Raw genomic sequence first — 16193 nt, 5'->3', positions numbered from 1 at the left:
TTAACGAAAGAGTAAATAACGCTATGTTCAAACCATGCATGGCATATGACGCGCATTGTTTTTCGATGTAATTAGACTGCATTATAATAACACAGTTCGTATACAGGTCTTAAAATTCGTTCGTTACACAGATGAAGCATTTTGTGTTGCTTGAGAAGAATTTTCAGACTAATTATTACAGTTTTCTTGCCAATGATGCTGGTAGTATCGATGACGCTGTCGTGTATCTTGAATTATGTGTTTAATCAAATAATAGATAAATAGGGATGCAATCCCATCAATCACGTAATCATTGCGATATTGTGGGATGGGCAAGATTGTCAATGAGACTGTTGAAACCTCACAATATCTGCTGCAGCAACTTCAGTGTACGGCTAATAACTCTGGCCGTCCAAGTGCATGCATTTATCAAACCTGACATGCTCTTCCCACTATACAGGTTGTTCCATAAGTCTACTAATTTTTTACGAGTCACAAAAAACGAGAAGCCAAAGAAAAATAATTTGACAGTAATTTCTATGCCGAGAAATTAATATACTGTCGGTAATTAAATGAATGACTTTAACGAAGCTTTCTAAATGTAATAAATGTATAAAAAAATGCAACAATACAGCTTCACCTTTTAGTTATCTTCCAAACTCTTTAATTTGCAATGAATACTTAAGAAGAAACTCTTACCTTTGTTTTTTTTTGGTATACATAATATTAGAATAATTTACTCGTTGTTTCAAATCTCTAGAGATGTGTATATAACGGAAAGAGAGTTTCAACTAAAAAAAAAAAAATAAAATAATCGAGAGGCCGAGCACGTAAGCTTTGGGGCATCCTATACAGCCGATTATCCTCATCGAAGCGCGAAGTAATTGTCTCATCGTTGTTCCGGAACCTGGTCCGCAGCAGCGCGGAAGAGGCTTTAAATCTTGCGGGATTACCATATTCCTCGATGCTGTACACGCGGCTGCACGGTGTAATCATTAATTCGGCGCTGCTGGACGCGCGTTTAACCCGCATCGCGGTACGAATTCACGCAGCGAATGCATAAGTATTCTCTTGCTTCTCCCCCTCCTCTCCATTTTGATATCAGAGATAAAGAAATTTTAGAATTTATAAAAAAAATTACAATATTTTTTCACCATTACTTTTGCGCTTTAAAAAGTGTACCTTTTTTGCAAAATTTTCATCTCGAGTAAGTTACAAAAGTAAACACGCAAATGAATGGGACGTTGGAAAATAAATGAGATTTTTAATTAAAAACTTGCTCATTTGCTCAGACATTTAACTTAGCCTGTTAATTGTTCCGGTCACTAGAAAACGGTTGCTCTTCTTCGACTTTGAGTTCTCAACTTTAATTCAATTCATTTTCCGGTTTCATTGACACTTTCAATCTTTAAAAGGTCTTAAAAATATTGCGTATTTGTTGTCAATAGGTAATGGTAAGTTATCTTAAAATCTGTTGCATCTAAAATTTATATACAAACATTCAAGAATATGTACTTTTAAGATTTTTAATTAAAGTCTCATTCATTCGTTCTCTCTCAAAGTTTAGTCTCTTAATTATTCGGGTCGTCAGCAAGTGGTTACCCTTGCTTTTAAAGTTTTCAGCTTTAATCTGCTTTACCCTCTGGTTCTATATATTGACTCTCGAAGAGAGTGCACGTCTCTGTGAACTCGACCAGGGATATACGAAACAGAAATGAAAAAATCCCCCTTAAAACTCGATATCGCAATAATTTGATATTCAATATTCGAGAGTATTTTAAAATTCTGTTCACCATTTTTATATAAATTTTTTTCCTGCACAGGATATAATAAATAAGAGTGATATTTTGAAAAATATTTTGAAGCTTGGTTGTTACGTCATATTTCACTGTCCAAAGAATATGTTCGGTAATACGTTATATAAATTTCGCTAATGTATTAGTTATACCTATAACATTTGTACCGTAAATGGTTCGTAGCTGCAATATACTGAATAATATCTTAGATCTTCTAGACCTAATAATATTAAACACACGCGTGAGTAAAAAATGTCATATTCGGTCAAGGTGGTTCTTGAAATACAATCCTAAATAAAGCTGAAGTAAATATTACGAATTAAATTGACAAACAATTTAATATTACTGCTGCAAATGAACATCTTAAAAACTGTAAATAATTCATCGGGAAAAATATTATCCCAACCAGGATTCAAATCCAGATATATTATATCCTAAAATATATATTAGATAATCAAGTAACGAACTGACACACTGGCCGGATAATCTCGAACTATCTCGGCGAGTTATGTAACATACCGCCGATTTGAGATGTAGGACACGGGCGGCGGAGTGCGGTAGAAAAATGCGAACATCCTGCGGGATCTCGGTGGATTGAATTGTAAAAGCGACTGAAAATCAAACTCCGCGGATAAAGAGCTTCCGTCGTTGAGAGCTCGGAATCGGCGACACGCGTTTTTCGCCACGTTGCGTGCTTATGCGTACACGTGCGCGGAATCGCAAGACGGTGAAATGCAATCGCGTTCTCCATTCCGTGGAGAGGCGGATGCGGAGATCCGATGCGGATTTTCCGGAGGGAGGAACGGCAATCGCCCGTGCGACCGGAACCGAGGAGAGAGCCTTCTCATTCTCGAGAGCGCGAAGAAGGCGCACTTCTCACGAAGACGGGTAATTGATCGGCAGATTCAATTTCGTGCGGATAATGAAATGCTGCCGAGAGGAAGGGTACGCTGAGTGAACGATCGCTTTGATTCCTTTTAAACGTGGTTGCGATCGCACAAATCGTTAAAGCGCAAAGCGAGACGCGTCAAGCCCTCAGGACGGAAGTGCGAAAGACCTTTGCTACGAAAGCTTATTCAGCACAGTAGAGAGATAAACTGTTGACTTATCGGTTTGTAATAGTCGAGTTCAATTCGCTGCATCTGACGATATACAATTGTATCCGTCTTTTATTTATCTAAATGGAGTTTGAGATTGACTTTACGAGATGATAGAATTTCAATAGATGATTCAATTAAATTTTAAATATATACTTTATTTATAGTGAGTTTTACCTTTTTAATAATAATTTTAAAATTAAAGCTTTGAAAAAATAATACAAACTCATTTTATATTAAACGTAAATGTAGATTTTGTTATATCGTAAAATTTAAATTAAGATTTAAAAATATCACTAGATTAATTCTGAATATCAATAGATTAATATTGAATATAACAAATTTTTTTCTGAAGAAAACCTCAAGTAAAATCCATTATTATTGGAATTAAAATTGACGTTGAGTAACATTATGAACGTCACATTTCTTCGATGACTTAAAAGTTGTTTTATTTTTGTGTTTTTCACAAAATGTGCTTTTCACAAAAATAATCTAGCTTCTTCGTTCATGTATAACAGTTTCTTGCAAATTGATAATCAATCATTCTCCTAGTCGCGATATTCACTTCCATTACCCACTTTCTTGCTAATCGCTCATTAGTCCCGTTATTGTCTTCGGGCGACGGCATTCGTCGGGTCCTTCTGATGTCTGAGTGGCTATAGTAATAGCCAATGCACAAGAGGGAGACAGACAGTTCGGTATTCACGGGGATGCGTCTGTAATAGGTATTGTTGAGTCCGCCTAGCGCTTAGCGAGTCGACAAATGACTTCTGTATTCTGTCAGCGAAATGAATAACGTCGCGCACGGCGCGTTACCGGCATTACATATAGAGCGCGCGAACATTTGCCAAGATCAGCCGAAAAAGATGGCCCGGGATGCTAACGCTCTCCGCGCCGCCCTCGGCATATTGAAAGGATTGCGCTTTTATGTGAAAAGGAGATTTATTATCGGGGAAATCCGTGTTACCGAGCGTCGCGTATCGAGCGCGAAAGTTGCCATCGTCAAAGACCCTGTTTGCAAAGGAGTGAACGTCACGTGGTATCCGGCCTCGAGAAACGCTTTTTCCTCGATTCTCCTTAACCATCCCTGAGGAAAGTGTCGTTCGTGATACTCGACCATTTTGGGATATTGTTACAGTGATGCGTGAATCAATACGTATAAAAAATAACCGATATTTATATTTTTATCTTAAAAATATACTTTAATCGATCAAACGTTTTATACATAAATAAAAGGCAATGCAAAAATATCAAGAAAATATATAGTTAACTGCGTCATCCTTTATTGCATATTCCGCCTTAATTCAGCTAAATAATTTTCTATTAAAAGTAAAAAAAATTGTTAGACTTGGATTATTTGTAATACTCGACTATTTTGAGGTATTGTTACAGTTATAGATTGAATCAATATTTATAATAGATATCCAACGTTTCGTCGGAAAAAATATACTCTAATCAATCAAACTTTCTATAAATAAAAAAAAAAATAAAGAAAAATTGAGATGTACATAGACAACTATATCATTCTTTATAGACATTCAATCTCAAATTAGATCGACTGAAATTCATTTCTTTAAAAATATCTGTATCTGATAAATGAAAAAGAATAAATACAAAATTATATCAGAAGTAAAAAGGAATACTTGGACTTCTGTCTTTCCACTTTTCAAGATCTCAATTTTGAATTCATTACTTATTTTTTGTTCTGAAGCAAAGAATATGTTTTTAAAATATTTAAACGTTTAAAAATATTTTTCGCTATAAAAGCCAGACTTTCTGTTAAATAAATCGTTAAACGAGAAAAGAGGAAATTCAAATCAGTTTGAGATCGCGGCAAACGTTTCGTGTTACTTCGTTCTCGAAACGTTCTCGAAGGCAGGCATCGCGTATAACAATAGCTGATAAAAATCGATTAAACTGAGAACGACGGCTTTGCAGATCCAATTCGCGTATGCTAATGGGATCTAATCTCCGTGTCTTTTTTGCCGAACGTACAATCGCCGAACCGATAATTCCGCGTTATCTCAAATAATTTGCTATTACGTAACATCGCGTGTTTAACCGATTTTATTTCAAATGACTTTTACACCGTGCTTTCACCTACGATCTTTGTCAAAAGTAATCACTAAACCAGAAAAATATTATGACGGTTTCATTGTTTTATTGCGTGAAACAACATTTTTTCGTATATATTTATTTCTTTTATTTAAACTCTTTTTCCTTCGCTTGCGCATTGAAAAAATACTGATAGCCGATTTTTCTATATTTCTTTACTTTACAGTAATTATTTTTCCGAATTTAATTTATCCTGTGATATATCAAGAATTACTGTAAATAAAAACTGTAATTATTTACGCAATCAATATTCATATCGCAATATTCTGAAAAGTACGTAAAAATTTACATTATTAACATTGACACTTTCATCTGAAACATCGTTACATTATTTTTAAAAATTGAAGGTACATGCAAAACATATTTAAACATACACATATATCTTTTAAAAATACAGAGATTTTTAAATCTTATTATTTAAAATGTACAACGCGTATCTATATCTTCCTCTCTTGGAAGCTAGTAAAAAATCAATTAACTAATAAAATTATCGCGTATGTGCATATTTAATTACGAACGAACGAGTGTAAAAGTTTTCCCATATTACATTCGGATTAGCCGGTTTAAATCGAAGCCAGAAAAGGTTCCATTGTCCTCGTTCCATTGCTTTTAAATCGTGGCTGAATATTTCTCTGTGTATTCTTTAATGAAGATTCTGTCGGGTTCTTCTAACGCTTATTTTACGCCATTCATAAGAAATTCACGAAGGCTTGGCGCGTCTGCTTTTTCGCCGTCTTTACAATTGAAGTGTATTTAATGTGAGCTTTATTTTTTCTCGTAAACGATGCATTTACGACAGCAATACTTTTAGTTGCAGTCTGCATTTTTCCTTGAGAGAGAGAGAGAGAGAGAGAGAGAGAGAGAGAGAGAGAGAGAGAGAGAGAGAGAGTATCCTTTACCATATTTCTCTTATTATACACCGGTTAATTTAGCTTTGTGCGCTGCGCATGCATCAAGTTACATATTTAAATTATTACATAAAATAATTATATTAAATTAAATAATTGTATAAAAACAGTGAGATAAAGTTTATTCATAATAGTTATATTTCCAATATTACCGAATATAGAGGACCAATCAAACCGTAAATTAGTCGGTTTTGAAAACATTCATAACTTTTTCAATAAAAATAGTATAACAATAGCATTCAAAACAATCATGTATTTAAAGCGTACGTACGTAGAAACAGTGCAATTACGAATATGCAATCATGTAATGTAATATTATTTTATTGAAATAACATTCTGTTTACTAGAAACATTTTATAGTCTGAAAACAGCGCAATATTTAATGTTGTTCAAACAATTTTTCAGTTTCTCGTCGCATTATCAATTCGAATGAAACAAGTGTTTACAAAACGCGTCGCGTATTTTTAAGAATTTAAAAGTGTTATTTCGTTGTACATTTTATCTTTCGTGTCCCGAAAACGACATCGATACCTCTTGTCGGACCCATAAACGCGATCGAACGGAAGATTTCGCGATAATCTACTTTCTCCGCGGCGACGGGCTTCCAAAGGAGCCGAAGCGAAAGTAAAGCCGTACGTGGCGTTCGCCTTTATCTCTGGACGTAAGAAAAAGAAAATAATGTAGTCGGAATTTGCGCTGGTCGGCGGTAGCGGCGGCCCCGGTCGTCGTCGTCGTGCTATCGGGAAAATTTTAAATCACGCCCGAGATAATCGAATTCCACCGCCGCGCGGGAAGACGCACCACGCTCACCCGGACGTTATTCACCCTTTAATGGTGAATTCGCACCCTCGTCCCCAACGTCCTCTCTCTCTTCCCTTTCTCTTTTTCCCATCGGCGCGCCATTTACGCATCGCTGCTACGGGCGTTCGGATCCGATCTCGTAAAGAATGCAAAGGCACCCCCTGGAGAACACCCCCGGACTACGTTTCCCGGACCGTATCGTCCGTAAATTCTATCGTCCATCCTGATTCCGCGCTGCGGCGAGAACCGCGCGATCATCTCATCTCCATCACCAACGCGTCGCGTCCTGGTCTCCACTACGTGCCGACGTTCCAGTCGTAGGAGTTACGGGGTCCGGCGAGACGGTGCGAAGGGATATCGATATTTATTGGCTTACCGTACGTGTCCTCGATAGATAACTGTCAGATAAGATCTTGGAGACTATTAATTATTAATCAACGTATTATGTATGTTTATTGTATCTTTCGGCAATATTCGACAAAAATATATGTGGGGAAGGAGCGTATTAAGCATGTATCAATCACGATCGTGTGTATAAACCTTCTTCCTCCAGCTTGTAAACAGTAGGACCACATTGGTTATTCTACATCTATGTATTGGGATTGTCTTGTATTAACGTAGATATTTGACATCGGTATGGATGTCAAACATCTATATCAATACACCGACGATATTGATCTAGATGTTTGACATAGCTGTGTATATGCTTTAGATATCCATGTTGCAAACATTATTATGGCGAGTCTCGGTCGTCCGAAAAAGCATTCGGTATTTATTCTGCTATTTATTTTGCTGCGCTCTATTGATCTTTTGTTCGCTAAGTATACAGAGCACCCCGAATTGATATGAACTCTCGCTCGCTTGAATTAAATTCGGAATAATTTTACATGAACCATGGAAGAAACAGGGATAAAATTTAACGAAGCTTATTAACATCCACTTTATAATCAGTGGTTGTTCGGTTTAAAATAATTATCCGTTTATCCGTACTAATTTATATCGACCTCCGACGATTTGCGTCATGCGCGTAGATAATGAGGAATTAAATTGCGCAATCGCAAACAAAAAGGATTTGACTTTTAACAAGATGCGCGATTATTGTTATATCCTTCCATCAAGTATAATCTTTTAAAGAACGGACAACCGAGTAGGAGCGGAAGATCATTATTTTACGACTAAAGCTCGGATGGACTACATCCTCTCAATGCAAGCCGACGAACTCCGACCGAGCGACCGAATATCTCGTCTCTATATCGACGAGAGTTCTCTCGTTTCTCTCTCTTCCTTCCTTTCGGCAGCTCGTCGTCGATTCGCAAACGGGTCTAGAAAAATGGCCATCGGATTTTCTATTATCCCGATAAACATCTCACGATGGTTCCGGGTTTGTCAATAGCGCGATGGTGTATAATACAGTTCGAAGCTTTCGACGAATCCTCTTTAGTAGTAAGTGAAGGCAAATGCAATATCGTACCGAGTGTCCGGGATTACGTGTCCTTCGAACACACGCTCAGTTTCTATCCTATTAAAGGATCGAGAGTTCATCTATCTAAGTTCGTGTATCTATGTCATTGTCGGCATAAGAAGATTAAATTCAATAGAAAGACATTTGGAAACTGCCAAATTTTCGCACGAAATCCGCGTTCACGCGGGCGCGAATTCTCATGAATATTTTAAACCGTAGTTTTTGTCATAGTCGTGCCTCGTAACGATACGTCATTATTATCGTTGCTCGCGGGTAATTGCGCGCTATAATTATCATATATCGCGTAAATTAAAAACGTCGATAAAACGTACCCGGCGGCATGAATCTCGCGTATTCATTGACGGTTGGGCGAGCCAAGAGGGCGATTTTTTATTAGTGCGGTAATGTATGTATATAGAATACTTACAACGCATGTCCACGCGAACTGATGACGACAGCGGAATCGACCTATTGTTGTTCGTGGCGTTGCAGGTCAGCACCGAATGAACGTCGTCCCGGCTTAAGTTCTGTACAACGATCTCGCTGCGTGTCACACCGCTGTTTGGCGTTGTGGTCCGATTGGTGATGAATCTGTCGTTGCGATACCAAGACACCATTGGGGCCGGTTTACCTACGAAAACAGGTTGATTTTGTTAATTGAAAAAATATTAAGTGATGTCGGAGCGATGGTCAAACTTGATCTATATCGGCAAAATGGATTCTTAATTCCAAATCAAACGTATATTAAGTAAAATATTAAATAAAACGTTACAAACATTTCTTGCTCTGATATATAGGATTATATTCTGTATATTGCATGAAATATAGATGGTGTACATTCAGATCGTGATTTCTCCATTCACTTCTCTTGTAAGCTTCAAAATCATAATTTAAAGATCTTATTACATAATCTTATAAATTATTCACATAAATATGGGAAAACTACTTTTTGTTTGGATATATATATTTGAAATCATTCATATGCGTGAAGAAATAACATACGTGATAACAGGAAATTATAATTTACAATTTTTTCTTTATTTTTCATACAGGTTTGTATTTTCCCATAGTTATTTGCGTTTTTTCTTTTATTCTGGAAAAGGATTTTTTTATTCCATATAAGAAAAATGAAGAAAATGGAAAAGTATGAAGTGCGCATTTCGTCGGCTTTACAGACGATTCCAGTATCCCCTTAACCCCGATATATCGGCGAAACGCGATGCTTCGCATCCGCGAAAACCTTTGCGGAGCAAATGCGGGTAGAGATGTCTAACGGAGAGTCGATGATTTCGCTCGTTCGACAGAATCGTAACTACCGCGACGCATAAATTTAATGGTACAAGCATCGAGTACCACTCGAGACTTCATTCAAAAGCACGATAATAATGAAGGGTAATAATTACAGGCTATAATTAGCGAAGAGAGTTAACATCGCGCAAATGGAATCGGTCTTTCGTTATAAACTAGCGCAATAGTGTCATTTAACAATCAATTCCAATATTATCGTCGCGCCGATCACAGGCATAAACACTCGAATTATTTATCGCAACTATACCGTATTATACAATGTATCTGTATAATTACTTAATGTAACATAATTTGAATAATGCGTAATCGATGAAAACTATATATACAACAAGTTAACAAAGATTAGTAATTAATATTATTGAAGATACTCTAATGTTTAGCTTAATTAATAGATTAGCCTTTTTGCAATTTAAACTATTCACTTTTTTATTATTTTTATTTTATATATTTAGTTCTAACTTTCTTTTATTTTGTTGATCAACTATGTATTGCTATCAATGCTTAAGAGGATCTGATCCTAAAGCGCTTAACGTGTTAAGTGCCACCGGTGATCCACGCTGGACTTTCTGTTTAGACTGATTGATATTTTGACTATAAAAAAAAATCATTATAAAATAATTTTTATACATATCTAATTATGATATATGTTGCAATATTGATACATTAGAATAATCCTCCTTTGTAATAAGAATTTTTGTAATTCTTTAAGTCATTATATTATATATAATCATATAAAATATGTTATTTAACAAATATAATAAATTCAAATAAAAATATCGTGGGTCATCTACGATATTCTTGTTTGCATTTGAGTGACCCATCACTCGGTGATGAGTGATGATTAAGATACTCTTAAAATTGATTAGACATGGAACACATTAATAAATAACGATATCTGTTTATCTATCTAGCTTTTTATTTATCTAGCTTTGATTTTGTAGAATAATAATAAAATATTTTAGAAAGATTATTTATTTAATTTATAATAAATAATTTTGGAATTATTAAATAATCTTACAAATATACAAATTGATAGAAACAAAGCCATTAATGGCAGCATGAAAATCTTATAATAATGCTGCAAAATATCATGTTGGTAATATTAATCATTGATTATAAATATAAATATAAACGTTGTAGTTATGCATTGTATAAATACTATTAATATATATATATACAAATATGCACCAACGTTTTGTAGCATGAGAATATTTATTCGCATAATATTATTATTCATAATTAATAGCTATCATTTATAGAATAAATAGATGGATGTTAATACATGTAATTAATATATATTATATTTGTAACATATTCCAAGAGATCTTATAAGTTAATTAACAAGTAACACAACGGAATAATACAACGCCAGAATAATTAAGTCAAAAGTGACAATAATAATTATTGCAATATTGCTTTAACACAAATATCATAACCTTCATTTATATATTTATTTACATGTAGGAATAAATTTGCACAGATTACTAAAAAAAAAAGGAAAAAAAAATGTCTCAACCGTATACAGTAGAATGTCCTTCTATATCTCACTTTTTTTGTCAGTCCACTGGAGGACATAAAACCCGCATTGCGGGACAAAACTTCATATAGTTTTTTCGAGGATTTCGCAAAAAGGATTTCGTCGTTACATACTTGTTTAGATTTGTGAAACTCACCGCCATGGACGTCGCAAAAGAGCCTTAAGTTAGCGCCTTCCATATACGGTCCGACCATCGTGTCCCGTCTGTTCTCGTTTTCGTCGACAATCGTGATCTTGCGCGGTGGTACTGGAAAACGAATAGAAATGTCAATATAGTTAACGCTGAGGAATATTCATGATACACGTGAGGGGGAAGCTACCCCGATCGCGAGTCGCCATGTACGACGGGGGTTGTCCCGGGCGGCGCGCGACTCGGCAGCACGTCACGAAAAGTCCGATAACACGAAATTGGTATTGGAAGATCGTGCCTGAGATATCGCGACGGCATTAAATTGAAATCTGAAATCGATATCGGGGCGCCGCGAGAGTCCGCGATGTATAGTATTGTATATTTCTGACGGACGTCTGGATGATGCGTTCGCGCGCGCTTCTGTTCTTTACCGGTAGAAGCTGGGGATTGTCGTGATATCAGATATCGGACAAACGTGAAGTTTGCCGGCGAGCGGAACTTAAAATAATAAGAACGGGGGTCATGGGGAAACTAGCGTTTTTATCGTTTCCCTTCAAGCGCGTGCGACATTTTTTTAATTCTCTTACGTAAATTAGCTTATTCGCGAGGAACTCCATTCGACCTTACCGTGGATGCTCGCGGAAAAATCAGATTGCAATGCTCGGGACATTTGTAAAAGGAGAGCCACTCCGGCAGACGGAATTCCCGGGCGATGTAATTGGAAAATTACAATCGCAAAAATCACGACGGAAGGCCGCATTCAAGAACGCCACCTCGTTCTAGCTTATTTTTCTTCCTGGCGGCCTTCTCTCGCCGCATAAAGAATTATTTTGGTGCTGCACTTGGAGTGGAATGGCGTTTTATTCTTATTGCAATCTTCTTTCATGGTGCATCAAGCGCGACAGTCGGGAGCTTTTGAAATCAAAAGCAACTGGTAAAATACAGTCGCCTCCCTTCAGCTTACATCAAATGTACTCGTATTATTACTACAATCAAGAGAAGAAATGATCAGTAAATATCAGATTTTTCTCTTAATATTATCTTCTATAATTCTAATTTCAAATTTTTTATATATTATATGTGTTAACCTCGTTATCGAACCTTTTTGATTGTAATATTCAATTGTGAAACTAGCGACTTTTAAGTAAGATTCTAGAAATATGAGACAAATATAGCGATAATATTTGATTGTATTGCAGATTCGTATACAAAAAAAAAAAAACAAAAAGTATTAAAAAATTTAACTAGTCATAAATCTGAAAATAATTTTCAGACCATCCAAATAATTTCATAGGAATCTCAAACGAGCAATATTGTAAAAAGTTTTGACATTCTGACAACCAGTTTGATCGTCCAACAAATTTATTTTCAAATCTGTATCTAGCTAAATTTTTAGATACATTGTTAGAAATAACCACGAGCTTCCTTTATACGTATATAAAGTTTGTGATTTTAGACGAAATTTAAAGTAATGAATGATTGAACTGAAAATTAAGTTACAGTAGTTACTTAAATGTAATGAACGTATACATTAAATTTCATAAATTTTCATGAAAAATACATGAAATTTCATGTAATGTCATGAAATTAACTTCAATTTATATAACTTAAAACTATATTAAATTTCATGAAATTTTTAACAGTGTATTTCAATAAAATCGTTCTTTCCGTACGAACTTATCTAAGTTTTACATGATATACTCTGTATATTCTGTAATAGATATAACATTTCCGCCATATTTGTCTTGTGAATAGACTATGTGTGACCAGATTCTTTTGAAGGTCTCGAAATAAAATAAATATACTTGACTTCACGAACGTGAAAAGTGTTTTAAAAATATTTTTAGTTAAAATATCATTGTGCAAAGACACCTCTCCTTCCTTCCTCTGTCTCACTCCCTCCTTTCCTCGAGGACATTTCCTTTCTTCTCGGTCTCTCTGTAATCCTGACAAATGGTATGCGGGGAAGCATCATTTATCGGTATTAGTCTTTGTAGTATTTGCAGTATCATAGTCCGTTCGTGTAATACGTTAGGTATCTCGATTGCCTCTCTGCCGCCATAAGGAGAAGGTACGTGATGTACTCGCATCTTCGCTCGCGTCGATGCTCGGGTCTCGGTATATTCGCGACCTCTTTTTAAAGGCGCGATCCCTCCGTAAGGACGCAGTAGTCTAGCGGCGCAATAGCGCGGCACGCCATTAATCCGCGACAGGTCTGACAGTGGCGCACCTGCACTACCACCGTTATTTATTTCCGCGGAAACTGCCGCGGCTGCTCTATACTGACGAGAATTATCGTGCTTTAATGAAACCGATCCCTCCGGTAAAACTCAATTTATTATCCGACTCCGGGCGCGCGCTTTCACGTCCGACTTCGCGTCGGCCACTTTCTTTCCTCTAATTATCCACCGCGTTTAGTTAAAAGCTAAAGTTCGCGCGCACGCGCTTTCAACCCCCGCCCCCCTCCCCCCTCCCCCCTCACCGCATGAGATCATTCCGCTGCGCAATCATTTTTCATACATCCCATTTTACCCGCGGGAATACGTTTCTTCTTAAGTAAAGCGAGGTCCCGTTTCGGTCCGACGGTAACTGACGATGATTAAATTTGTTCCTCTCGTTAGCGACCGTGATTAACGTAAAAATAGATCTCGCATTCGTAGCTCGGCGGCCCGGAACGATTAACGTGCGCAATGTTGCGCCATTAATATTCCCCTCTCTCCCTTTTTCAATTACTAAGGCGCGACATAACTTTCTTAGAATTATGAACGCCAGCAGATATTTACGGTTACGACGATACAGCGTAGTCCCCAGGAAATATCTATATAACTCTGGGAAAATGTCGCGCAAAAAGAAATTGATTTCGCATTAAGCTTTATCATTTTCGTAATAAAATATGGTATTCTTATGACATTCTAAATAACGAACTTATCTCTGTGTCTCACAAAATACAGGTTGCATTATACGCCTTAAGTCTCGATCGACTTATTTGAGACTGAAACGTGCTTCGCACACTTTGTGGTCGACTATGTTGCACACAGTTAATGCAAAGCTCAGAGCCGATTATACGAGAAATTTTCCATAAAGTATCAATATGCGCTGCAGTTGTTATAACAAAGTGTATGAACCAAGTAGGATTTTGGATTTGAGTTTTGAATGCAAACTCTGGTTCTTTGACGTTTCGATGCATAATAAAGGTCTTTCATATAGTATTAAGATTTGACTTTCACAAGCGTCGTTCTCTGATATTTCCATACATAAATTTTTGTAGAAAATTCTACCTTCCAAATAACCGTTAATTGAAACGTATAATTGAACGAGAGACTAATTACGGTACATTGTGTAGATTTTCTTTTTTTTTCTTTCAAACGTCAAACTACGTTATTTGTTTTTAATTTATTTGTAATTTTATTATTATTCTTTATTATCAGGATTTTTTTTCAGTACGTTTTTTTTTTTTCAAAATCATCCTTTCGCAATTCACAATTCAGTTTCCATCCGACAATTTTTCTTGCTCGCACATACAGCGGTTGATTAGCACGCGCATTTCGCGAAATCGAGCATACTTGACCATCAGTGCGGATTGGTCAGATTTATTGTTTATAAAGGCTCTTGATTTCGGGAACATCATCAGCATCGAGAGCGCGGCATCGGCGCGGCCAGGCACGGGAAGTCCGAAACTGTTTTTCGTGATTAATGCTGCCGAGGGTGGGCGACGTGGGGAAAAAGGGGTATTAACGGACGGCCGAGCCATCGGGTGGTAATTGTCGTGCCCGCAGTTACGCTGGTTAATTTGAGCCGCCAAAAAGTTACTTCCGCCTTTTGCTCCCGCCGTGACCATAAAAAAAATTTTACTGCGGTTCGCGTGTTGCTACCGTGCAAATGAAGCCGTATCGGTGTGCTAACGGCAACCGAGCGTGCCATAACAACGTGCGGGATTTGATTTCGGACTCGAACTTTACGTTACCGTCGCGCACGAAGTTTCGCTCTGATAAACCAATGTTTCGGTGAAATAAAACACCGCGGCCGCGCTACAAAGAGCTTAAATCGAAATCGCATGCCGCAAACGGACATTCGTCGAAACTGCATAATAGTTTATTTTTTTTTTTTTGCCAATTCCGCAAGAAGAGAATTTCAGAAAATAACAGCGTTACGACCTTAACCGTTCGATTATTCGCGAGCGAAAAAACTTAATTCTCTGATTGTAATTAAGTGGACGTAAAAAAAAAAAATATGATACGCGATCGAAAATGATAACGTAATACCTCGATCCTTATGAATAATCTACATAACTATGAATATATTTTTGGCTTCATCGCGCAAAGCTTTGATTACATATTTCTATCGAAATCAACTTAACGAACCGTTTTTATTCTCAAATTACGATCGCAATTTCGCTTTTGTCATCGCATTTACTTTGGCCGCCAGGCCATCGATATGCATAGTATGCAACACAGCCCGATGAAGTGCAGTCACAACGATTTTTTAATTTTCGATGCGTGACAACAGACCGATTAGACTGCTATTTATATAAACTGCATCACGGAGAACGTGTAAAATTGCACCCGTGATTGAAAAATATTTTAGCAGGAAATACACAGAGATATTCATGGACGAAAGTATGCTTTTTATTCATAAAGCGGCGGTGGCTGCGACAAAATAAAGCGTCTGCCGACGTCGCGTAAAAAATAAAATTGGGTCGGTATACGCGCGCTCACGCACACTGGCGGCACAGAGGGTAGGATACATAAATTCTAAAAGGGGCGGCCGTTTCGATTTTCGTCAATGCTCAGCCGATGAATAGGGTGATCCGATTCGTTTTGCGAGTGTGTTCCGCTTTGGCGAACGCTTCACTTTTGTCGCTTGCGCACCGTCTATATATTCTATACGCGCCCATCACTCGCTCTTTTTCCACACGTGCCGAATCAAAACACGTTCGTTTATTCTGAAATTGAGAGTGAGAACATCACAAAGATCTGTCATTTAGCACGACGCACTTGCGGCTGTTGGCAAGAGCGTCGCGAGTAATGTATTGGCTGTCACTTGAAAAGTAATGTCGCGAT

At 37.0% G+C, this 16193-nt stretch overlaps 1 protein-coding gene across 1 annotated transcript in view; it reads right to left on the bottom strand.

The window, feature by feature from the left end:
• The window catches only part of LOC108747045 (nephrin), a 106305-nt gene that overhangs the window by 28489 nt on the left and 61623 nt on the right, over positions 1 to 16193 (bottom strand). The window contains exons 3-4 of the mRNA XM_018484276.1: positions 11140 to 11250; positions 8586 to 8789 (exon numbers count right to left, since the gene is read on the bottom strand). Coding sequence (XP_018339778.1) covers positions 8586 to 8789; positions 11140 to 11250 — 315 coding nt within the window. The remainder of the gene's footprint in view (positions 1 to 8585; positions 8790 to 11139; positions 11251 to 16193) is intronic.

The sequence above is a fragment of the Trachymyrmex septentrionalis genome, unplaced genomic scaffold (assembly GCF_001594115.1).
Source record: "Trachymyrmex septentrionalis isolate Tsep2-gDNA-1 unplaced genomic scaffold, Tsep1.0 scaffold190, whole genome shotgun sequence".
Lineage (NCBI taxonomy): Eukaryota > Metazoa > Arthropoda > Insecta > Hymenoptera > Formicidae > Trachymyrmex > Trachymyrmex septentrionalis.
The sequence above is the reverse complement of the archived record's forward strand: the minus strand, read 5'-3'. Positions and strand labels throughout refer to the sequence as shown.